The 26369-nt window shown below is 36.4% G+C and overlaps 1 protein-coding gene across 1 annotated transcript in view; it reads left to right on the plus strand.

Annotated features, from left to right (window-relative positions):
- LOC150102941 (putative sodium-coupled neutral amino acid transporter 12) overlaps positions 1-26369 on the plus strand; it is a 404858-nt gene that overhangs the window by 23350 nt on the left and 355139 nt on the right. Inside the window, exon 2 of the mRNA XM_090397467.1 lies at positions 957-1078. Coding sequence (XP_090253593.1) covers positions 957-1078 — 122 coding nt within the window. The remainder of the gene's footprint in view (positions 1-956; positions 1079-26369) is intronic.

Raw genomic sequence — 26369 nt, forward strand, 5'->3', positions numbered from 1 at the left:
ACATGATGGTTTATTTATTTTCAGTTACAATCTAGAAATTATTGAACAAAGAATATAAAAAACCCAACTAAACTATACTATACTGACATCGGAGGTCACGGTATCTCTCAGATACAATTTCAACACAAATATCATAAACCTTTACATAATGTGTTAAACCAAACTGACAGCCAAAAACAGTGAGGAATATCATAACTCGTAACATATGAATGCACAGCTACTCATGACCTCCAAGCTATACGCTGAATTGTGTAAGAATATTTATATTCTTACACAATTCAGTGTATTTATATTCTTTATATATGATAGATACATTTTGCATGTATCTCTCAGCTCTGAGCACCACTGTATCTGAGCCCCGCAGGGTTAAAGGCGCGTTAATCAAAACTCTTGCTGCGTATATCAGGGGATTGCTGCAATTAATTTTGCCACGTTAATCAAATCCCTTGTTAAGCAAGGGATACCTGTATTTATAATTTAGTTTTTGGTGTTCTATTTATTATTATTATTATGAATCTACTTGGAACAACATTGATCACTTTCAGTTGTCTGATGAAATTTTGTGAGGCTTCTTGGGTGAGATTAATTTCTTAGAGTTAGTTACTAGTAAAAATGAGGTAAGTTAAGTGTGGAACTGCCACCTTTGCCTCCAAATAAGCACTGGAATGTATTTTCTTCATTTCACAGAAAAAAATTCAACAATTGTAGCCATGTTTTGTTGAAAGAAAGTTTTATGATTATAAATGATTTATAAAAAAAATACTATAGCCATGTTTTTTTTCAGGCCACACTAGTGGGTAGAGGCATTTGGCCAGAAAAATTAAAAATTTATCTTGCAAATGTGCATTATCAACACATTTAACAACCAGTATATAATTCTGCAGTCATTTTAATGAATAAAAATATTTTTTATCCGAAATAATTTTGCTAAAGGTCGATCCATACTTTTTTTACAGATGGGCCTGGTTTACATTTTTAATTTAATTGTGGGTACTGGAGCTTTAACAATGCCTGCTGCCTTTCAAAATACTGGTTGGCTGCTAAGTTTATTAATTCTAGTAGTGCTTGCATTCATGAGGTAAGTATTCTTATTTGAAAACTGACAAAAGGAAACTCTTTAGTTACTTTCATTTTGTTTATTACAGTTTATAATATTCCTTTCTTCTTCTTAGGTGTCATCTTCATATTGAAGGTTTGCAATTATGAATCTGTTCATAATATAACTAACACTGAGTCTAATACTACACAGGGACCCTAAGAACCAGGTGAAGGGAAAAGGTTTCCTATGTATTTTTGACTGTAGATCCATGTGTGTTCATAGGGCCAGTTTGCCTGTTTTGAGGGACAAAAAAACCCGAGTTTTCAGGTGAAAAAATCCTCTACCTCCATATGAGACTGGCTAACTCACCTTTAGTTGAAAGAGACCAGATAAAGGTTCCTCATGTCATGGATGGGAATCGAACCCAGGTCTTTCCGACCAAAGGGCTTTGTCTATACCAACTGAGCTACGGAGGCTCTAATATTCCTTTAATACTTAAAATTTCTTGGCTGTAACCCAATGTGTATTGTAATATATTGTTTATTATATTGTACTTTGCTTGCACTATAGCAATTCGTAAAATAAATTTTTTTCATTATATTCTGTCTTCATAGGAAAAAAAAACTGTCAAGGGTTTCCTGATAAATATTGCATAAAGGAATATATTGAATGAATATAATTTTCCAAAAAGAAATACTTTTTGCTAGTAGTCTGTACTTTTAATGAAATTAAGGCAAAAAAATTATTTGGGAAATAAACGGCAGAAGTGTCTGATAGCATACTTTGAAATGAAATGGAGCCTTATCCATTTTCATTCTCAATAAGTAAATTCTACAATTTCATTCTCAGTCACCTTCATATGTATTGCTATAATTGAAATGCATGGTTAGAAGGGGGGGGGGGAGTACTGCACTTTGGCTTTCATCATTGTTGAAGGTTTTGCTGAAATGATTGTTCTTGCAGGTTTCATTGGTCTCTTATCTGAAAAATAGATACCTTTCCAGGATTCACAAAAAGGCCATACACGATAAGGTTCATTTACCAAGTAGTTTATGTACTATTTTTTCTTCCTTCATTATTAGCTAATTGTGTCAGTCGATTGTTCTTATTTGGAGACTTCATTATTTTTTTGTAGAGGTTTTGGTTAGCTCCCTCTTCTCTCTCTATATTCAACCTTTTATGTTAATAGTCAGTTATGGAGAATAGATAAACAATGTCTATATATAATATTGTTTGTTGGTTGGTTAGAATCATAAGATGTTGAATTTTAAAAGATGAAGCCCAATTGTATTAAAAAGAAATTAAATATTTATTGTAAATAAATGTGAGTTATTTTCTTTATCTCTAAGGAAATCTGACAAAATCTGTAGAATTATGATTAGCAAATGATTTCTAATATTCTGTTTATCTTTGACTTAAATTCTTATTAAATACAAATTATATTTATATGACCATTTTGCATATTACACAGTGTGGGCTCAGAGGAAGTTTTCACACTCTGATTGTTAAATTCATTTTTGTGGGATGAAATGACATCAGGCAGCATAAAAAAGTGAATATAACATTCTGCTAAATGTTGTATAGTTTCTCTTGATTATATGAGAACCTCTTCCTTTTATCTCATCACTGTCCTCTTTATCTTTCTTCATTTTATTATTATGTTTTTCTACCCATTCATTCAATCAGTGTATCTTATCTCTCAAATTCCTTAGATCACAATAAAAGAAGTTAATTTATTTATATGTGGTTCTTCCTCGTCCTTTTTGGGGGGGGGGGTTGAGCCTTTCTAATGAGGGATTAAGTATATTATTATTATTATTTTATGACACCTCCAGGGAGTCCAAAGACTCATCGAGGGAGGACACCCACTCTACAGCTCATTCCACTAGCTACAACTTACCCCAACTACACCAACACCATCTACTGCTCACCACAACTACCACCACTAGTATTTCCACAGACAATCACAAACATCCATGCTCATGGCAGGATTCGAACACAGCCTTCAGGCTGGAGAGCGGATACGCTAACCACTCGGCCAACCAGGCCGACAATGTATATGTATCTTATGACTATAAGTCTGTGTGTGCGTGTTCATAGGGCCAGTATGTTTGTTCTGAGCGATGAAAAACCCTCTACCTCCATATGAGACTGGCTAACTCACCTTTAGTCTAAAGAGACCAGATAAAGTTCCTCATGTCATGGACAGCAATCAAACTCGGGTCTTTTTGACCAAAGGGCTTCATCTGTATGGACTGAGCTATGGTGGTTCTAAAGAAGTTAATGATCTCACTTGACTGTTATGCTTGCATATATCATCCTCTAGCAAGTAGGTGGGGTGAAAAACATCATTCTTTTATGTCCTGAAGTAGGCATAAAGATAACCACTCCGACAATCAATCAACATTTAATTGAGAAGCTACAAAAGCACCCTATGGCTTGATACATTGTATTGTTTTTCAGTATTAATCTCATAGTTCATATTTAGAGAGTAGATAAAGATCCATATACAATATTTTCTTTGATCCCAGAATTGAAACGTGACAGTTTTTCTTCTTTCTGTTTCTCCTCTCATTGTTTATTGCTAGCTTTCCTGTTTCTAAGAGACAGCTGTTTCAAAACTCACAGATAACATGCCTGCCCATTACTAAGATTCCAAGCAAAACTTAAATGACAACATGGCTGCAATGAGTAAAGTAGTTACATGTTACAATAGTGTATGGCATAGGAAAATTATTATAAATAGACACAGCATAATGTATAATTTCTGTGTAACTCTTAAGGATATTAAGATAAAAAGCTGACAATTTTGTATTGCCATCACTTAATCACATGGTGATTTTGGTAGTACTAAGTAGGTGTATTATTGCATTAATTAATTCAAAAAATTAAATTTCAAAACTTATCATGTGGCTAAACTTAATTCCAAAAACTTAAACTAAAAAAAAAAAAATAATAAAATCCATGTTTATGAAATTTATACTCCATATATATATAAAAATATACTCTAAAAAAAAGACACGTTTATATGAGATTTTTACAGTTTATACTCAAGACTAATATTGAATAATAAAAAAAAAAAAAGCCATTAAGAACAAAATTAAAAAAGAGAGTGATCAGATAAACAAATATTTTTGTTTCTTCTTATTTACAGAATAAAGTGTAATTATGCATTATAAACAGTATACTGCAGAATTATACTTCATAAGCATTGTAAATACAAAATAAAATAATGTAAAAAAAATCTTATCCAAAGGGTCCACAATTATTATTACTACATGAGTTCTCTCAAGTTTTGCTTTACAATTAAACTTCACACACACAGGTCCTATGTGATACCTGCTCTTTGTTGAAAACTAAGTAAAGCCATGAGATCTTAAGTAGAATCCAAAAATATAGATACTAAACAAAATTAAGTTTCATAATAAATTTAGTTTAATCCTTTATCCAAGTGTAAGAAACATTCTGTCTGAAGTATTTTCAGGACTGAGGCAACTCATGGTAAAGGTGGACTAATCTCTCATCTTGTTTTAGTATCTCCCATAATGCAAAGCACATCTCCTTGTGAACATGTATAATACTATGCATTAAGGGAAGGGCCACTACCCAAACCAGTTTCGACATTTCTTGAGGTCTTGTCAGTGGGAGCCAGACCCAGAGGTGGTGATACTAAGGTGGAAGTAATGGAGAAGTAATATTTACCTATACTAGTTTACAAAAGATGTCTCGCCTTATTATTAAATTACTCTGGATTTAGAGAAAGTTGTTGGAAGATTTTTCCAGTTGGTTAGATTATAATAAATTTAGTTTAATCCTGTATCCAAATGTAAACAAACAAAATTTGCGTCTGAAGTATCTTCAGGACTGAGGCAGCTTGTGGTAAAGGTGGACTAAGCTAAAAAACAAAACAAAACAAAAACGTCACTAGCCAGAGTGATTTCGACCTCTATTGAGGTCTTGTCAGTGGGAGTCAGACCCGAGAGAGATACCAAGGTTGAAGTAATGCAGAAGTCATATCTCATATACAAGTAGACAAAAGGTGCTTGACCTTATTAATAAAAATCCCTGGATGAGAGATAGTGACCCTTCCCATTATGCACTGCATTATACTTGTCCGAAAGGGGTGTGCTTTGCATTATGGGATACATACTTAGGCAAGGGAAATGAAGTCATTGGCCTCTATTTACAAGTAGCTCAGATGTGAATATATTTCACATGCAAAAATTTGTTTTGCTTACTTGGAAAAAGTATTAAAACCAAGTAAAAAATTTCTTGGTATATTTAACACTCATAGATACAGGTGTTTCAAAATGAATGTCCCAATTTGAAAATTGTATATCTCTGCAACCACGAACCACAAATAAATACGACATGTGAACGGCCTTTGCCCAGAGTTTGATATCACTTGCAACAGGTGGAGGGCACATTGAGCATTTGTAATTGTGGTGAGTGAAACTTTAGGCCTTACTTCATACTTGGTAATTTATTTTGTAACTGTACCACATTTTCATTATTAAATATAATTATTTGAAATCGTGTCATTCGTTTTGAAACACCTTGTATATTTGAGCCAAACCCCAAACATAAAAATCCACGAACTTTCCAAATACAAAATGGTATTAGTAGTGTGCTGTTTACTTTCTTCTCTCCTGTTCAGTTTCTACAGTGTAATGTATAATAGTAAGCAGAGAAAAATTTATGTTTACTCCAGAGTTATAAATCAAAGTAGAAAACCCAATTATAGAAGAAGTCAAATGTTAACTAGGATATTATAGGACAAAATGGAGAGTAAGAGAAGAATAGAGATTGCGAAATCAGCCTTTAACTCAGGGGTGCTTAACGGTCAAAGCTGTATAACTGAGAGTAGACCTCCACATAGCCTTTAAAGGAATGCAGAGAACCAACCAGGGCTTCTGACCTAATGTCCAATCCTCACCTTCTTGTGGTGCACCCTGTTGCGTATCTACTTGGATACTGAACGAACGAGGATGGCTGACCAATTTGTATTCTTATTGGTTAAACCAAAATAAAAAACGATGGTACGACATGACAAAATTTCATGCAGGCTGGGGTGTCGCCTGGTTAAACAAGGCCCCCGTTGTTTTCGCCAGGGACCAGGACAAACAACGAAAAGTCAGCTACTAGAACAAATCTGAAAACAAACCCCAACTCAATATCACCAGAGTTAAAGATCGGTACTATCAACATAAGAAGCCTGAATGGCAAAGAAATGGAGCTAGCTGAGGAATTAGATAAGTACCAGATCGACATAATAGGGGTGACTGAAACAAAAACGACATAAACTGGTGAGATCTTTCTGAGCCATAAATACAAAATGTTATATTCAGGCAATGACAATAATGGAAAAGAAGGAGTAGCCATAGTATTCAACACAAAATACGAGGCTAATCTTCTTGAATGGCAGTCAGTCTCAAGTAGAGTAATGTGGGCAAATATGAGAATGGGGAACTGGACAATGAGACTTATTTGTACCTATGGTCTCACAGAAGCTTCTACTAAGGTAGAAGTTGAGGAATTTTTTGAGGCTTTAGAAAAAGCAACTGACACAATGAAAAAGGAAAAGTTGGTTCTTTTTGGAGATCTAAATTGCAGAGTAGGAAATGATTGTGAGACATACAGAAATATTTTGGGAAAATTTGGAGAAGAGAGCAAAGCTAATAATAATGGCAAATATTTCTTGGATTTCTGCTCAGGACATGGACTGGTTATTACTAACACCATGTTCCAACATAAAAATATACACAAATTCACATGGAGAGAAGAGGCAAGGAATAAGAAAAGTCTCATTGACTATGTTATTGTTGATAGTGATGTTTTCTCCTTGGTGCAGGACACCAGAGTGTATAGAGGATTTGAAATTGGAAGTGATCACTATTTAGTCTTGAGCAGGAGAAAATTGAATTTCGTATTGAAAATAATAAAATGTAAGAAAGTTTTAAAGCGAATAAAAGTTGGGTAGACTAAAATACACAAAGATTATTGAAGTAAAATGAAAGAGTTTGAGAACAGGAATCAAACCTTGGCGATTCAGTGGCAGACTCTGAAGAAAACATTGATTGATTCTGCCCGAGAGGCATGTGGTGAGGTTGTCTGCAAGAATAAAAAAATCAGAACTTCCTGGTGGACACAGGAAGTTAAAGAGGCAGTGAAGGAAAAGAAGAAAGCATATCAAAAGTTCCTGTTAAGTAAGTCAACTTGTGCTCTTACAGAATAGAGACAAAAGCAAGAATGCTAAACACTGTGTAAAACTAGCTAAAAAAAAGTCATGGGAGGACTTTGGCAAGAATATAGAAAATAAATATCAAGAAGGTGGCAAAATATTCTGGAGGTTGTTGAAGAAGCTTAGGAATGGAGGAAAGAGTGCAGTAAAAGGAGTTAGAGATGATAAAGGTGACATGAAAACAAGAGAAAAAGATATCCTTGAAGTATGGAGTAATTACTTTGAAAAACTGCTAAATGAAACAAGCAGTGATGACAGCACAGTGGTAAAAAACACTGACCAGGCATGCAGTCAGGAATACATATCCATACTTGAAGTAGAAAAAGCCATCAAAGGCTTCAAATGTGGAAAGGCAACAGGAGTAGATGATATTTGACCAGAAATGCTGAAGTATGGTGGTATAAGAGTCTTACAGTGGCTGCACTGCATTGTTCAGAAAGCCTGCACGGAGGGACAAATTCCCGATGATTGGAGTAGAGCTCTCATAGTACCCATATATAAAAAGGGAAATAAAACTGAATATGAGAATTGCAGAGGTATTTCCCTACTGAGTGTTCCTGGCAAGATCTATGCAAGTATACTTGAGAAACGGTTGAGAAGAATTGTGGAAGAAAAGCTTGGTGAAGAACAAGCTGGATTCAGGCCAAATAGAGGCTGTCAGGATCCGATCTTCACTTTACGACAAATAGTCGAGAAAGCATGGGAATATAACAGAGATCTGTATTTAAGTTTTGTCGATTTGGAAAAGGCATATGACAAAGTGCCAAGAGAGAAGCTGTTCAATATGCTGCAGTTATATGGTGTCAATGGGGCATTATATCAAGCAATACTTAGTCTTTATTTGAGTTGTAAGTCAGCAGTTAGAATTGAAGGAAGTACAGGAAGATGGTTTAATGTTAAATCTGGTGTCAGCAAGGATGTACATTATCCCCTCTGTTATTTATTATCTATATGGATCACATTATGAAGGAAAGTCGTATTAAACCTAATATCAAAATTGGAGATGTTAATGTCAGCTCTTTGCTTTGTGCGGATTATGTTATACTTCTAAATAAATCCGATACAAGTCTGCAAGATTCTCTGACTAAATTGAATAACTGTTGTAATAGATATGGTATGAAGGTCAGCAATAAAAAGACAAAGACAATGAAAATAGGCAGAATCATTGAAAATGTCAACTGCATTGTGAATGGAGAACCTGTGGAACAAGTGAAACAGTTCAGCTACTTAGGCACGATTTTTACTGAAGATGGTAAATTAAATGTAGAAATAGACAACAGAATCAGCAAAGCTGGTATGGTAGGAAGTCAATTGAATAAATTCATATGGAATAGGAGAAATTAGTTGGAACACTAAATTAGCTGTATACAAGACAGTGTTCAAACCAGTTTTAACTTATGGATCTGAGAGCTGGGTCAGAAGTAAAACACTTGACCAAAGACTAGAGACCGCAGATATGAGCATCTCCTGAGAAAGATTATAGGCTCTGAGAGCTTGGTCAGAACTAAAACACTTCACCAAACACTAGAGACCGCAGATATGAGAGTCCTGAGAAAGATTATAGGCGTGAACAGATGGCATCAATGGCGATACCATATTAAAAACGAGGATATTCGGAAAAAACTTGACATTGTCAACATCCAGGAATGGGTTAGCAGAGCTAATCTCAGGTGGTATGGTCACTTAAACAGAATGGGTGAAAAAAGATTAGCAAAACAAGTGTTCTCTACCAGGTTGGCAGAAAACGACCCAGAGGAAGACCAAGTTATAGGTGGATTGATACGGTACAGAGTGCCTTAAATGATAGAATTATAAGATCTGATAATGTCTGGAGTCTTGACTAGTAACAGACTGATTTGGAGCAAAATTGTAGATAGGAAGTTAGTAATGATGTAAATTTTTTCATCTAGTACTATCATATCCTGTACACCCCTTGAGGGTACATGGGAGGAATTTGATGATGATGACCTTTAACTCATTCACACTAGCTGCTTAAATCACTGGTGGGAAGTAGCTTTAGCATATATATAGATATATATATATGCAGCTTCCTCATCAAGCTTTCACTGTTTTCACAAAACTTATACAGTATTATTTTTACTGCTATTTGACTGCTTTTCGTTTAGGAGTGCCCCTTTTTTTAATGTCATTGGCTTTTCACTCAAGAATTCTTAGGGCCTTACAAATGTATTATGGAGACAAATATATGCAGAATAGAAGAGGAAGAAAATTGCACATCCCTGTTTTGGATGTTGTTGGCTGTCTTCTTTTTGCAATGTGCATACTCCTGCTGTTAGGCTGTTAAAAAGGTTTTTTTTTTTTTTTTTTTTTTTTTTTTTGGAAAAAGCGGGGGGGGGCTGGAGTTGAGCATGTGGGAGAATTAATTTGAAAAAACCTGTTTTTTTTAATATATAATATTAAGGGTGTGGAGAGCGCTTTTTTTTTTGGAAATGGGAAAAGGATTCTGAAAATAGAAATTTTTTTTTTTTTTTTTTGAGTAAGGGGAAGGGTTTATGGGAGAAGTGGTCAGGGGAGTGCACCGCCTTAACTTCAGTACTTTTTAACTCGGTAATTGCTTCTTAACTTAGTACTATCGTATCTAGGTAGTAATCTTACAATTTTTACTCTTTCACATTTCTTTCTCACTTCTTCCAACAGACCTTTCATATCTTCTCTCATACTATGCTTGTCACCACTTAAATTATTAGTACTTACTAGAACTACCATTTCTTTTACATTTCTTTTTTGGTTTTCAATTGTTTGTCATAATTTTAATTTTCCCTCCCTGGAAACTAGAAGTAGTGACTCCCTCAGCAAGCACAAATTTTAAAATTGAGTCACCATACCATATTACCTCTTTTTTTCTTAGATATTAACTGACTTACCTTGTTATTATTAATATTTTGATAACATGTTCAGTATTTTCCTGCCTGTTCTTGTTCTGATTCTTTTTCTTATCCTGTTGAAGTTTAGTCAAACTTTTTTCCACCTTTTCCAATTCCCTGGTCAATTTCTTTTACTCGAGCTATTTCTAATGTTCTAATGTCAACGTATCCTCAGATAAATTATCATCATGATCACTGCAGCAGTGTGTTTGTTTGTCAGGACAAATACTCTCCTCAGTAGCAACAACTTTAGCTTTAGTCACTGCCTTGCTACGAGTTTTTGGTGCCATTTTTAAGAGTAGTAAACACTAATCATATTTCTGAAATTATGTTATAAAATGCTTTAGTACAATAACTACACTAAAAAAATACAATAATACCCAATTAAATCTAAGAAAACACTTAATAAATCAACAAAAATCACAAATCTTTCAGGAGCTCTCTGACAGTATGTCTTTTCACCTGCTAGCTTTGACACCAGATCCAATATGCAATATATATAACTTGAAATCAGTTTGATTACATTTGAGATATTTGATATCATCCAGACACTTCACCATATGCAATTTTACAATTAAAATTCTACCAGAAAAGTTGCAGTTAACATACTGTATATAAATAAGTAAACTCTGACCAATAGGCAATAACACAAGCACTTCAAAGGCAGAAACACCAAGCCGACATGACATAGCATCGAGCCATTTCGAACATTTGTCATTGTCGGAACTCATGAGGGAAGAGGGAACTTTTGGCAGGTCTTCTGGATTTTAATCTCTCAGATAAAGCATCTGGGATAAACTCATGTATTGGGAGGTTTTGGTTATTTAAGATTCTTTTATATTCATGAAGCAAAGCTTTCCTGTGGTCGCAATTCTGGAGGAGAAATATGACTCAGAATGGGGAGCCATTGTAAAGGTGTTCTTCTGATACAGCCTGTGATTAAGTGCATAGTGAAATTAAGTTTAACGTCTAATTTGCTGACAGCTACTAACCACCTTACCGGCCATTATGGATTAAATACGCATCCTCACACACTTCGTATCCATCATATATTTCAATGTAATATCAATGGTATTACAATTTTAACATGCACTTCACAGACATGATAACCTTGACGTCTATAGACGTCTTGGCCAGTAGCATGGTTAAGCCAAACAGGGGCACCATACTCTGCTACACTGTAAACCAGACCCAAAGTGACGCAGCATAGGGTTGTGGCACTTGAGCCCCATGCAGAGCTTCTATACTATATTATTTATAGTATATACTTTAGCAGCGATATTAATCATATGTTTTTTATATGACAAAGTTCTATCCAAGGTTATCCCCAAGTATTTAGGTGTTGGATTAAATGAGATTAATGTCCCATCAACATATATCTCTGGTTTTTGATTTGCAAGTCTATTTAGGTGAAAACAGGTACATTCAGTTTTACCAGGATTTGGTGTTAATCTCCATTTTTTATAGAACTGCCATAAGGCCGACATATCATTCATCAATATTTCTTCAGTTCTTTCTGTGGATTTGTCACTGATTACCAAAGCTAAACCATCTGCATAAGCAAACTTTCTACTAACTGTTTCAGGGATGTCTGTGATGTAAAGACTAAAAAGCAGTGGTGCTAGCACCGAGCCCTTTGGTAGCCCATTTTTAAGCACTCTCTGTTTACTGATACTTCCCCCATTTACTACCCTGAAATATCGGTCAGATAATAATTTGTTTACGAGGTGACCCAGTGTTTTACATGGGATGACTTTAAGTAAGAAATTTGTATATGAGTATCGTAGGCTGTTGTCAAGTCAACAAAGACTGTAGTAGTCTTCAGGCACCTTTGAAACCCTGCTTCAATGTAAATTAAGGACCTGATCTATGCAGCTACGATCTCTTCTGAACTCCACTTGTTCTATTCGAACACATTCCAAAATTTCCCCACTGATCCTATTCAAAATCAGTCTCTCCAACAGTTTATAGGTTGCACTTAAAAGGGCTATGGGACAATAGCTTTCACTTCTATCTGCTGGCTTACCAGGTTTTAACATAGCGACGATTTTTATCCTTTTAAATTCCCTAGGGAATCAACCACTTTCAAGTATTTTGCTAAAGAATTTGGCCAACCACAATCTACCATAAGGTCCACAATGTATCGGGAATTCATTATGAATATTATCGAATCCTGTTTTAATGTTTTGAAGCTGCTGCTGTAGATCAGGTGATGGAATAGATGGTGGAGATAGTATGCATATGCAAATAGAAGAAATGAGTGGAAGGAGGGTAATTATTATGGGAGATTTCAACTATGGTAACATTGATAGGATGGAGGAGAGGATACATGGGAGAAAGGAATTGGATTTTATGTGGTTATTAAGGGATAACTATCTGCAACAGCATGTAATGGAAAATACTAGGGGTCAGAGAGTGCTTGACCTAGTAAATTACGAATATGACCACTTTGCCAACAGTTGGTGAGAGTGATTATAGGGTCTTTACTTGGGAGGTGACTAAAGGTGTGGTATTTACAATTAAGACAGGGTACATGTGGAATTATTGGACTGGTAAGTATGACATTAGGAGTTTGATTGGTTCAGTGCCATGGCATGTAAAACTGCAAGGGCTGGATGTTGATAGTGCATGGGAGACGATTAAGAAGTGTTTGCAGGACCTGGTCTATAGCAATGGCTGGCTGTATACCTAGAGTCCGAATAATAAATCAAGTAGGGATTAAATGGATGAATGACACCATTAAGCTTGAGCTGCAAGAAAAAGAAACAACTATGGAGGGAATTTAAGGAGAAAGGTTACCTGCAGGCACATAAACGGTTAAAAGCCCAGGCCAGAAGAGTAAGAAGTGTGGTAAGAAAAGCAAAAGTGGCTTATGAAAGAACATTAGCCATGCAGGCTAAAGAGTATCCCAAACAGTTTTTTTGATATGTTGCAAGTAAAAGAAAAAATGTATATGGCAGAGTGATTTTAATGAATGCCAATGGTAGGGAGGTAACCAAATCAGTTGATATAGTAGAATTACTGAGTGAGCATTTTGCAAGAGTATACCATCCAGGTGGTGACATTGCAGAAATGGACAAAACAACAGCTTACACGGGAATTGTGGTTAATGAAGTGGAGATGAATAGTCTATTACAAAACCTTAATGTCAATTCATCTGTGGAATTGGATGGTATACCACCTCGTGTCATATTTGAAAACACTAGCAGCTGAAGAATTGTCAGTGCCTTTGACCATTTTGTTTAATTTGAGTCTCGAGTCTGGGTTAGTCCCCAGGGGGTGGAAAGAGGGGAAAATAGTTCCACTGCATAAAGGAGGTTCCCAGACTGCAGTTGAAAATTACTGCCTGATCAGCATATGAGGAATTGTTGTCAAGGTCTTGGAGAAATTATTCAAGAGGAAATTACAAGATTAGATAAATGAAAATGGGATACTGTATGGGGGACAGCATGGTTTTATGAAAGGTAGACCATACCTCAGTAACTTGCTCATATTCTATAACACAGTGACGGCTGATCTGGATAAGGGTAACAGGTTTACAGTGATTCTACTGGACCTTGCTAAAGCCTTTGATAGATACTACATGGAATTCTAATCAGTAAACCGCAGCATTTGAAAATGGATATGGGGTTGGTGAGATGGATAGGAGGGTGGTTGATGGAGAGATATCAGAGAGTGGTTTATTCAGGAGTAGAGTCCAAAAGATGGTCTGTGACTAGTGGTGTACTGCAGGGTTCTGTTCAATTTGTTCATTAACGATATAGGAATGGATCTGAGAGGAAGTGTTCATTTGTTTGCTGATGATGCAAAGTCGGGTAGAGCAGTAGTGAGTGCAGAGGATGTCAAAATTTTGCAGGATTATTTGGATAGTTTGGAGTACTGGGCTATGGAGAATGGATGTCAATTTAATGTGAAAAAAATGTATGGTTTTGCATTTTTGGGAGGAAAAGATTAGCAGCAGTATATCACATTAGTGGACCTGTACTCTATGAGATTGACGAGGCCAGGGATTTGGGAGTGTTAGTGGATAGGGAGTTGAAGTTTAGGGGACACATCGCAAAATCAGTTCATCAAATCACTTGGTTGCTGATAAACACTTTAACAAGCAGAGACAAACAGATTATTGTTCCTCTGTATCGAGACTTCATAAGACCCCATATTGACTACTGTGCCCAGATATGGGTGCCAGGGTTTCTTCTTGATGGGGAGGACGTGGAGAGGATCCAGAGATGAGTGACCAAGATGATAGCAGGACTATGGAATGAACCTTATGAGAACAGTTTGAAAATTTGTGAGCTGCAGAAATTGGTTGATAGGTGGAAAAGGGGTGATATGATTGGATGGTATTCAAATTACTGAAAGGTTTCTATAAGATTAATTCTGAAGATATTTTTGAGAATGGGACTGGTAGTGGGAGGACTAGGGGACATCCATGGAAGCTTGGTAAGAGTTTGGTTAGCAAGAGTGTTAGAGCTAGGTTTTTTACTTGGAGAGTGGTAAATGAGTGGAATAAGCTGCCAGAGTCTGTTGTGGGTGCCGTGACTGTAAATGAGTTCAAGGTGAAGTATGATAGATACTGTGTGAATGTTGAATAGTTGTTCTTGACATGATGTTGGGCCTCCTTCGTTGAGTCTGAGGACTCCTTGGAGGTGCCCGTAATAATATGTATTCATAACAATTCTTCAAGGTATTAATAGCCAGAGGGCAAAAAACCAAACCAGCAAGGAAACAAACAATCTATATATATATATAGAGAGAGAGAGAGAGAGAGAGACACACACACACACACACATAGGAGGGATGTCCAGAAAGTAAGTTCTGTTTTTAAATATTTTCATTTCAGTGCTGACCGCAATGGTTCGCATGTGTCTGAGTTTGTTGATTTATTAGCAAAGTGTTGGTGCCATTTTCAGACATTCTTGCAGTGCGTACATTTCTTGGTGTGTGTTTATAATGTCTAAGAAAATCGACTTGCTTGCCGCATGTGAAATTAGGTCAGCATTTCTTGAATGCGAGGAACGTTAAAGCAGCTGAAATTCATTGGCAAATTATTGACGTTTATGAAGAACACGAAATGAGTGATTCGATGGTTCAAAGATGGGTAAGACTTTTTAATGAAGGAAGGACAGGTGTGCACAATGATGAACGGAGTGGGCGACAATCTTTAGTGATTGATAATTTGGTGCATTCATGGGAAGAAAAGATTCGACTTAATAGGGGGTTCACTATTACGTCACTCTCACTGCAATTTCCAGAAGTTTCACGTTTATGTTTTCATGAAATTGTGTCGGAGGAACTGAATTATCGGAAATTGTGTGCACGATGAGTGCCAAAGTTGCTTACAGATCAACACAAAGTGAATCGGCTGGGCAGCACGTTGGAATTCTTGACACGCTACCATGAAGATGGCAATGCTTTCCTGAGCAGACTTGGCACCAGGGACGAAACTTGGTTTGCATGCAACCCCTGAATCCAGACAACAGTCCATGGAGTGGAGGCACACCTCATCACCAGTCAAGATGAAATTGAAGACAATGGTTTCCACTCAGAAAAGGATGTGCACTGTGTTTTGGGACAGACGAGGAATTTTGCTGGTAGACTTCTTGGATCGAGGCTCCACAATCAACGCGAGTATGTATTACCAAACCCTAAGAAACTGTGTCGTACAATCCAGAATAAACGACATGGCATGCTTATCAGGGGTGTTGTTTTGATTCATGATAACGCCTGCCCACACACGACTCGCATAACACAACAACTTCTCACCACCTTCGGCTGGGAACAATTCCATCATCCCCCATATAGTCCTGACCTCGTGCCAAGTGACTTTCACCTGTTCAAACATCTGAAATCTTTCCTTGGTGGCCGGCAGTTTCAAGACGAAGATGAAGTCAAAGAAACAGTCAATACATGCTTTGCATCACAGGCAGCAACCTTCTACGATGAAGGTATACAACTCTTGGTGCCCCGTTATGATAAGTGCCTGAACAGTGGCAGAAATTATGTAGAAAAGTAGTGAAAGATGTCTACTTTAATTTCCAATATATTTTTTTTTGTAAGTATATTTTTGTTTCTCTGACAGCCCATTGGAACTTACTTTCTGGACATCCCTTGCGCGCGTGTGTGTGTTGAACTTATTGTCTTGCTGGTAAAGAACCGAGGTTAACCGTCATAGAAATTCAAATTGTAACTGAAGTGTAATAATTTAGCGAGATGCCCTCTAAGAAGGGCTGGAGGAAGAGTTAATTTGGAGAAGTCAGGAAAATATTATTCACAACATACCCTTAAATCAAAATGTGAACCATCTCTGAAATGTATTGCAATCGATCTAGAGTTGAAATTATGGATAATAAAGAAATATGAAAGTCGACAAAGGTTATCGGGTATAGCACATGAACTCAGTCTTGAGGTATTGACAGCAAATATCATAATTTGGATTATTGAAAGCCACAAGTTAAAAGATAATGTATGTAGGCTGTTCAATAAGTAATAAGACTATATTTATACAGAAAACAGATTACCTTTAATCGTCATCATTTACATGGTCTTTTTCGAAGTAACTACCGTGAGATGCGATGCATTTGTCCCAACGTTGCATCCACTTCTTAAACACATGTGAAAGTCCGTTTTTTGAGAGTTCTTTGAAAACCGCCACTTTTACACATGCTTTGGTGCTTTCGAAATGGCAGCCTCTTAGTTGTTTCTTGAGCTGAGGAAACAGCCAGAAATCACACAGTGCGAGATCAGGAGGATATGGTAGGATATCTATGTTGTTCTTCTGAAAAACATCCACTACACAACCAGCAATATGTGGCCTTGCATTATTGTGGTGCAATGAGAAGCCATTCTTCAGCAATGGACACTTCCTTTTGACGTGCTGTACCATTGTCTGTAAAACATCCGCATAGTACGAGCCTTTTACGGTATTCCCAGGTTCTACAGCGTGTTGGTAAACAATGCCTTCGTAGTCAAAAATCATTATGGTCATAACTTTACCAACCGATTTTACAGTTTTTGCCTTCTTGGGGGGTAGGTGAAGATGGATGTTTCCATTCACTGCTTTGTTGTTTCATTGTAAGGTCATAGTGATACAACCAAGCTTCATCTGCTGTAATGATACGTTTTAAGAAGTTGTCGCCTTCTTGTTCCAGTCTTTCTTTCCATTCTGTGCACACATCCACTCGATGCTGCATTTGCTCTGGTGTCAAGAGTTTGGGAATCCATCGGGTGCAAACACGTTTCAGTCCCAAATGTTATGCCATGATTGAGTGAACACTTCCCACAGAAATATTCAGGACAACATGCAGCTGGCATACTGTAATTCTGCGATCCTCCTTGATGATAATCGCTGCAGTGTTGATCATTGTCTCTGTAATGGACGTTGAAGGTCTTCCCTCACGTTCAAGATCTTCCACATTTTGCCTTCCTTCCTTAAAAGTTTTATGCCAGCGAAAAACACTTGCCCTCTACATTGCTTCATCGTGGAAAGCTTCGCGTATCATGTTAAAAGTGTCCAATGCCGATTTTTGCAAACGCACACAAAATTTAATCGCATGATGCTGTTCCAAGGACACTTCCATTTCGACGACTGTCGCGGTTCATAGGCATGTCTAAACAAGTTTGCATTTAGTCCTCTGGCACATCAGCCCGTATACGTCATCTATCAACCTCTTTTGTTAATACAGACAGCAACATTTCTTCATTCCACAGAAATTAATATTGTGATGAGTGGTTTCGCGACAGTAAAATTAGTCTTATTACTTGTTGACAGCCCTCGTACAATGACAATTTCCTGTTAATGTCTTGTGTTGCCAGCACAAAACTATTGTCAAATTGTAAAATATACTATATTTGGTGTGTGTTCAGTGTTTAAAAATTGTTCAGTGGATATGGTGTGAAATGTATGTATCTTTTATGTATTTAATACAGGATATTTATCTTTTTTTTGTACTATTTAATATTTTTGCATTGCATTACATGTTTATTTTTTGCATATGTGTTTGACATGACAAAGTTTATTTTGAAAGGTCAGGGGAAGTTGTAGGGGGGGGATATGATTTACCTACATTCTGACTTGCATAAAGAGTTGTGGAACAGTCTGCTTATGTATATTGAGAAGTGTCTGTAGTTCTTTTTCAGTTATAGTTCGAATTGTTTATACAAGAGTAATTGTGTCCAAGTGTTTAGGTTTATACATTGATTCTAGCATCATGTTGTTTAAGAAAATTGACAACTTAGACTAGATAATAACTAAAAATATTTATTACTTCCTATATTCCAGAGTTAAATCAGAATCTTCAGGGATTAATACACTGGTATTATAAACTTACACTCAGGCACATTTCAGTAACAAAGATTGAACAGGAAAGATACAGGATGATCTAAAGTCCTATAATTATAATTGGCTGTTGGGTTAACTGTCTGCTAATGAAGATTTCCCATATGAGAGGTAGTTTGATACAGCTATCTATTTAGGTTGGATTAGTTGGTAAGATCTTCAGCAGATTCGAGGAAAAGCCTATCGAATTTAAATTTGCTTCTGTGGAATAAGGTGGTTTTTTCCAATGGATCCTGTGCCAGATATCTAGGACATGGTCTGCTAACCTTCAGCAGTCATTGGATGTATATGAATGTAATTCTGGTGCTCTTATATATGGATGTTGGCTGTCCTACCTGTTTGGCTATAGTATGAATTACTACAGCTTCAGTGACCCTGGCACTCCATGTAAATCCAGAGATTCTAGCTAGTCTTTGAGGAGTTGGATAAGGGTTGCTAGCGTTCTGTGCAGTTTATAACTGGTCACAAGATTGTGGTTTTTTAAGATCTTGGCCACCTTTTCTAGGAAACACAAATATAAGTGATTGTGAAGAATGGAGTGGGGAGTATTCATTTTAAAAATTTATAGAATTTACAACCGTGTTAAAAAAAACTTTTCTATTATCCTGACGTTTCGATCTTCACATCAAGATCATCATCTGGAGCATACATCGATATATAAGACAAGCTGAGTTACATTATTAACTGTAAGCTAAAGAAACAATGATTTGATCACATGTTATTCTACTGGCATGATCTCTAGTGGGAAAAAAAAAAATTACATCAAGCTAAATTCTATTTATGATGACATGAATAAACATTCTTTCAGATGGTTTTCTTTCAGAAACAATGATGTCCTATTTTTAGTATTAGAATTCTTATTTTTGCTTTTAAGATACTGGATTTTCATCTAGAGAGGCATGTGGTGAAGTTGTCTGCAAGGATAGAAAATCTAGAACTCCATGGTGAACACAGGAAGTTAAAGAAGCAGTGAAGGAAAAGAAGAAAGCATATCAAAAGTTCCTGGCAAATAAGTCAGCTTGTGCTCTTAAAGAATACAGAAACAAATGCAAGAATGCTAAACACTGTGTAAAACTAGCTAAACAAAAGTCATGGGAGGACTTTGGCAAGAATATAGAAAATAAATGTCAAGAAGGTGGCAAAATATTCTGGAGTTGTTGAAGAAACTTGGGAATGGAGGAAAGAGTGCTATAAAAGGAATTAGAAATGATAAAGGTGACATGAAAACAAGAGAAAAAGATATCCTTGAAGTATGGAGTAATTACTTTGAAAAACTGCTAAATGAAACAAGCAATGATGACAGCACAGTGGTAAAAAAACTGACCAGGCATGCAGTCAGGAATACGTATCCATACTTGAAATAGAAAAAGCCATCAAAGGCTTGAAATGTGGAAAGGCAGCAGGAGCAGATGATATTCGACCAGAAATGCTGAAGTATGGTGGTATAAAAGTCTTACAGTGGCTGTACTGCATAGTTCAGAAAGCCTGGACAAAGGTATGAATTCCCGATGATTGGAGTAGAGCTCTCATAGTACCCATATATAAAAAGAGAAATAAAACTGAATGTGAGAATTATAGAGGTATTTCCCTGCTGAGTGTTCCTGGGAAGATCTATGCAAGTATACTAGAGAAACAGTTGAGAAGAATTGTGGAAGAAAAGCTGGGTGACAGACAATCTGGATTCAGGCCAAATAGAGGTTGTCAGGATCAGATCTTCACTTTACGACAAATAGTTGAGAAAGCATGGGAATATAACAGAGATCTGTATTTAAGTGTCGCTTTCCGGTAAACAGTGAAAGAAAGATTGCCAGAGGGCAGACGTGTGATAAGTGCATCCAGAAACAGAAGTATGATGTGTTTTTTAATTGCGAATTGTATGCGTTTGTTTAGGTGGCTAAGGAATGTGTCTAATGTTTGGCGGCCATGCAGCCAGATTGCGAAAACATCTTCAACTTATCTAAGCCAGACTTTAAAGGGGAGGAACCTAAGGCAAGTTGCTCAAAATGTTCAAAATGTTTTGCCGTGATATCTCGAGGGAATTCGTTCTGTAGGTGTCATTGATTGGAACATTCGTGAAGAGGGCAGAGACATCAAAACTGACTAATAAATTATTATTATTATTATTATTATTATTATTATTCCTGATACCTCCAAGGAGTCCGAAGACTCATCGCGGGAGGACATCTTCAACTGTCTCTACACCTTACCTCTACTACGAATCAACGCCATCTACCGCCCACCTCCAACACCACCACAACTAGTAATTTTTGTCTGTAAATTGCGTGTGTTCTGAAGGGCCGATTTGTATGTATGCGGGATGAAAAACCCGAGTTTCCGGGAGAAAAAACCCTGCTACCTCCGTATGAGATCGGCTAACTCACCATCGATTGAAATCGACCAGATAAAGATTCCTCCCGTCGCGACGAGAATCTTTTTATCTTTTTTATCTTTTATCTTTTTTTATCTTTTTTTATATTTTTTATCTTTTTCTAATGTAATGTCTTTGGTATTTATGAAGTGCTGCGTGTTTTTAATATAGGAGGGGGAATGACCTACCAACTCCTTGAGTGTTGCCGATAATTTTTTGGCTAAGTGATACTTTGGGCTATCAATTCCTTCAACTATAGGTCTTAACAGTGTGTTTTCATTGTGAATTTTCGGTAGCCTGTAAGTTCTTGGGCAGCGTGCGTAGTGAGTAAATATTTTTTTGATCGTGTGTCTTCGGGCCAAGTGGTAATTGACTTAAGTAGTTTCTCTGTTTTGTTTTTTATTCTGTTGGTTGTGTTGTAGTTAACTAATTTGTATGTGTTATTGTCAGAGACCAGCAGATTCATTTTTTATATGTAAGTGGTACGGTTTAAAATAACGGTGGCATGTCCTTTATTTGCTCTGGTTATTGCTATGTTTGGATTTATTTTGAGTGATTTTATCGCTGTTAATTCATGTTTAGTAATGTTGCTTGTTATTGTTTTGTTATGATTTAAAATGTTGGCAGTTTCTAAACATATTTTGTCTGCTATGTTATTAGGGATGAATCTTAGGCCTCTTTCAATATTGCACATAAATTCAAGTTTGTTTATCGATTTTGGTGCTATAGCAAAATTTAAACCTTTGTTAAGTATAGAGATTTCATCTTTAGTTAGAATGTGATTAGATATGTTGACTATGTTATCGATACCTGTGGGTGATTGGTGGCTCCTGTTGTTTCTTGCTTATGATTGGTTGTTGTTGTTCACTGTGACGAACTTTGAATATAGCTGCTAGTTTTGTCGTTCTTTTAGTCTTTGGAATTTGGAAATTAGGTTTCCTTTCTTCGTTTGGAGAATGTGGTTTGCTGTGTTGTCAGCTTGTCTTATATATTGATGTATGCTCCAGATGATCTTGATGTGAAGATCGAAATGTCAGGATAATAAAAAAGTTTTTTAAACACGGTTGTAAATTGCATAAATTTTTAAAATAAATGATGATCACTGTGTAACTCTAAAAGAAAGGATTACAATAATTCATGGAGATTCAACCCACAAGCGATGCAATCAGTACAGTAAACTGAAGATTCAAGTTTCAAATTTGATCAATCGACTGACTTTTTTAAAACGGACAGCAATATCACTCCTAATTGCATCAGGGTAAAGAGAAAATTCGCCTCAACAAAAGCGCAACAAATATACCACCGCATGGAGAAAGCACTTCTCAGAGAGCAGATCCAAGCTACCAGAAAGAAGTTAGCCGCTATACAAAACCAGCTACTAAAAGAAAAAACTGAACTTTTGAGCTACGTAAACAAAGATATCTGGATGAGCCTAGAAAAGATTACGGACAACACAGCAAACTACGTCCTCCAAACGAAGAAAGGAAACCTAATTTCCAAAGACTAAAAGAACGACAGAAACAGCTGCCATATTCAATATTCAAAGTTCGCCGCAGTGAACAACAACCAACCACAAGCAAGAAACAACAGGAGCCACCAATCACCTACAGGTAACAAAAACATAGTCATCCTATCTAATGACGCTCTAAACAAAGACGAAATCTCTATACTTAACAAAGGGTTAAATTTTGCTATAGCATCGAAATCGATAAACTGGAATTTATGTGTAATATTGAAAGAGGCCTAAGATTCATTCCTAATAACGTAGCAGACAAAATATTTTTAGGAACTGCCAACATTTTAAATCATAACAAAACAATAACAAGCAACATTACTAAACACGAATTAACAGTGATAAAACCACTGAAAACAAATCCGAACATAGCAATAACCAGAGCCGATAAAGGAAATGCCACCGTCATTTTAAACCGTACCACTTACGTATAAAAAATGAATCTGCTGGTCTCTGACAATAACACATACAAATTAGTTAACTACAACCCAACCAACAGAATAAAAAACAAAACAGAGAAACTACTTAAGTCAATTAGCACTTGGCCCGAAGATATGGTCAAAAAGCTGATTCCTCACTACGCACGCTCCCCAAGAACTTACGGCTACCGAAAGTTCTTGGGGAGCATGCGAAAATTCACAAAGTAATACCGTTTATGAAGGTTTGGTAGGTCATTCCCCCTCCTATATCAAAAACACACAGCACTTCATAAACACCATCAAAGACATTACATTAGAAAAAGATGATTTATTAGTCAGTTTTGACATCTCTGCCCTCTTCATGAATGTCCCAATCAGTGACACAATCCTTCTCCTACAGAACAAATTCCCTCTAGACATCAAGGCACTCTTTGCTCATGTATTACAGTCAGGTTATTTTGTATGGCAAAACGCCTTCTATTTACAGAAAGAAGGCACAACCATGGGCTCGCCATTATTCCTCCCTATTACTAACTTTTATATGGAACATTTTGAACAACTTGCCTTAGGTTCCTCCCCTTTAAAGTCTGGCTAAGATACGTTGAAGATGTTTTCGCAATCTGGCTGCATGGCTGCCAGACATTAGACACATTCCTTAGCCACCTAAACAAACAACACAAACTCATGCAATTGAAATTGAAAAATACAACATACTTCTGTTTTTGGATGCACTTATCACACGTCTGCCCTCTGGCAATCTTTCCTTCATTGTTTACCGGAAAGCGACACTTACAGGACAATATATACACATAAACTCCTACCAACACAAAAACTAGGTATCATCAACATGCTAAAAAACAGGGTGCAGACGATCTGTTCCAACGAACAGGCACCAAAAGACTAATTTAAAATTATCTTTAATACTTTCCTATCCACTATTAGTAGTATTCACTATTAACAAAATTCTCTACAAAACCTCAATAAAAAAACAAAGACAAACCAGATTACAGTAAAACTATTACCATTCCCTACATTAAAGGAACATCAGACAAAATAAACAGAGTACTACGAAAATACAATCTCAAAACCACCTTTAAACCTCCTGCAAAATTAAAAAGCTTACTCACTCATCCAAAGACCCACTCCCTCCATTAGCCCAACGTAGAGTATACCGGATTTATTGTACTTGCAACATACCATATATAGGAGAAACGGGATGCACAATTCCTATCAGACAAAAAGAACATAAACGACACATTAAATATAATAATTATGTTGAAGCTGGCCTTTCTGATCATGCCCTGAATTCCTTACACAGAATTGACTGGAAAAGCACTAGCTGTCTACATCGCACTAAAACATGGTATGAACAGAAATTTAAGGAAGCATGTGAGATTATTATCAACCACCCCAATCTGAATAATAATGATGGTCTAAAAATCCCAAACATATGGAAGGTATGTATTCGACCCACGGAACGTTCCTCACTAAGAACAGCTATATACAGGACTGTAGAAAATCCAGTATCTTAAAAGCAAAAATAAGAATTGTAATACTAAAAATAGACATCATTGTTTCTGAAAGAATGTTTATTCCTGTCATCATAAATAGAATTTAGCTTGATGTAATTTTTTTTTTTTTTAATATTTTTTTTTCACTAGAGGTCATGCCGGTGATCAAATTTTAACATGTGATCAAATCATTGTTTCTTTAGCTTACAGTTAATAATGTAACTCAGCTTGTCTTATATATTGATATAAGCTCCAGATGATCATCTTGATGTGAAGATCGAAATGTCAGGATAATAAAAAAGTTATTTTAACACAGTTGTAAATTCTCTAAATTTTTAAAATGAATGCTGATCATCACTATGTAACTCTAAAAGAAAAGGGTGGGGAGTACATGGTGTTGAAATTCTTTTTATCTGGTGATAGGTGCAAGTTTTTATGTGGGTAAGTACTGTTTAGAGGGCAGTGTTATCTGAGAAAATTAATTTTGCCTGGTGTATGTACTAAGGTTCTTATAGTTCCAAATTGTTGGGAGGGAGGGTGATGTGATTGTTGGTGGATGTATTTACCTGTGTGTGTGTGGGGGGAGAGTTTCTGTAGACTGAAAGATCAGAGATCCATTTGGTTCTCTTGTAACTAGGATATCTAGGATGGGCAGATTGTTGTTTCTATTTCTGTTGTGAATATGATCCTTGCATGTTTTGGCTGTTCAAATGAGATGTGAAAGTGTGTGGTGCAGCCAAACTGGAAACACATGATCCACGTAAGAGGGTGGTCTGAAAAGTTTTTAATCTCAACCATAGATGGCAACACTATCAGCAAGGTTTTTTTCTAAGTTGGTACATCTGTCATAAGCATCTATATGAAATTGCAAGTCATTCTATCAAGTAGTTTTTTTTTATACAGCTGTCTGAAGCGAAAGTGTTGTCTGTATCCCTTGGATTGGATAAAATTGAGTATTGTGCGGTTATAAAATTCTTTTTAAAAGAAGGTTTAATGCCAAAAGAAATTCATTCGAAGTTCATAAAAGTTTATGAGCACTCTTTTGCTTCATTTTCGACAATTAAGAAATGGGCTGCCAAGTTTAAACGTGGTTGTACCAGCCTTGAAGATGATCCACGTGAGGGACGTCCAAAAAGTGTAACAACACCAGAAATCATTGATCAGTGCATGATATGATATTGGATGACCGGTGAATCAAAGTGCATGAAATTGCTGAGACTATAGGCATTTCAAAAGAACGTGTTGGATATATTTTGCATGAAGAATTGCAAATGAAAAAGCTTTGCACAAGTTGGGTGCTGCGTGCTTGCTCACAGCAGATCAAAAATGCAATCACATGATAATCTCTGAACAGTGGTTGGAGCGTTTTAAGAAGAATAAAACTGATTTTATGCATTGATTTATTACTATGGATGAGTTTGGATTCACCATTACACACACACCAGAATCCAAACAGCGGACAGAAGCCGGTTGTTCAGCACCAAAGAAGACAAAGTCGGTTCCATTAGCAGGGAAGGTCATATTATCAGTAGTTTGGGTTGCTAAAGGCATTTTTTTATTAATTATCTTGAAAATGGTAAAACAACTAGGAAATATTATTCTGATATTTTAACCAGACTAGACGAAAAAATTCATGAGAAAAGACTTGGTTTGCAGAAATAAAAAATTAACTTTCATCAGGACAATGCGCCTGCCCACGAAGGTATTTTGGCAATGGGAAAATTAAGAGATCTGCGCTATGAATTGTTGGAACATCCATCCTATTCCCCAGATTTGACTCCCTCTGACTTCTATCTCTTCCCAAAACTAAAACTCTTCCTCGCTGGTTAGCATTTTTCTTCAAATCAAGAGGTGATTGCGACTGTAGAGGGGATATTTTGCAGATCTTACTGAGAACCACTACAGGCATGGGATAATGATGCTGGAGCATCACTTGAAAAATATTAGTCTTAAGGGAGATTATGTTGAAAAATAAAAATAATTTTGAAATTATTAATTCGTTTTTTCATTGTTAGGCCGAGAACTTTTCAGACCACCCTCGTAGTGTAGCTAAGT

The sequence above is a fragment of the Typopeltis vanoorti genome, chromosome 9 (genome assembly GCF_054136105.1).
Source record: "Typopeltis vanoorti isolate ZY-2024b chromosome 9, IOZ_Tvanoo_1.0, whole genome shotgun sequence".
NCBI lineage: Eukaryota > Metazoa > Arthropoda > Arachnida > Uropygi > Thelyphonidae > Typopeltis > Typopeltis vanoorti.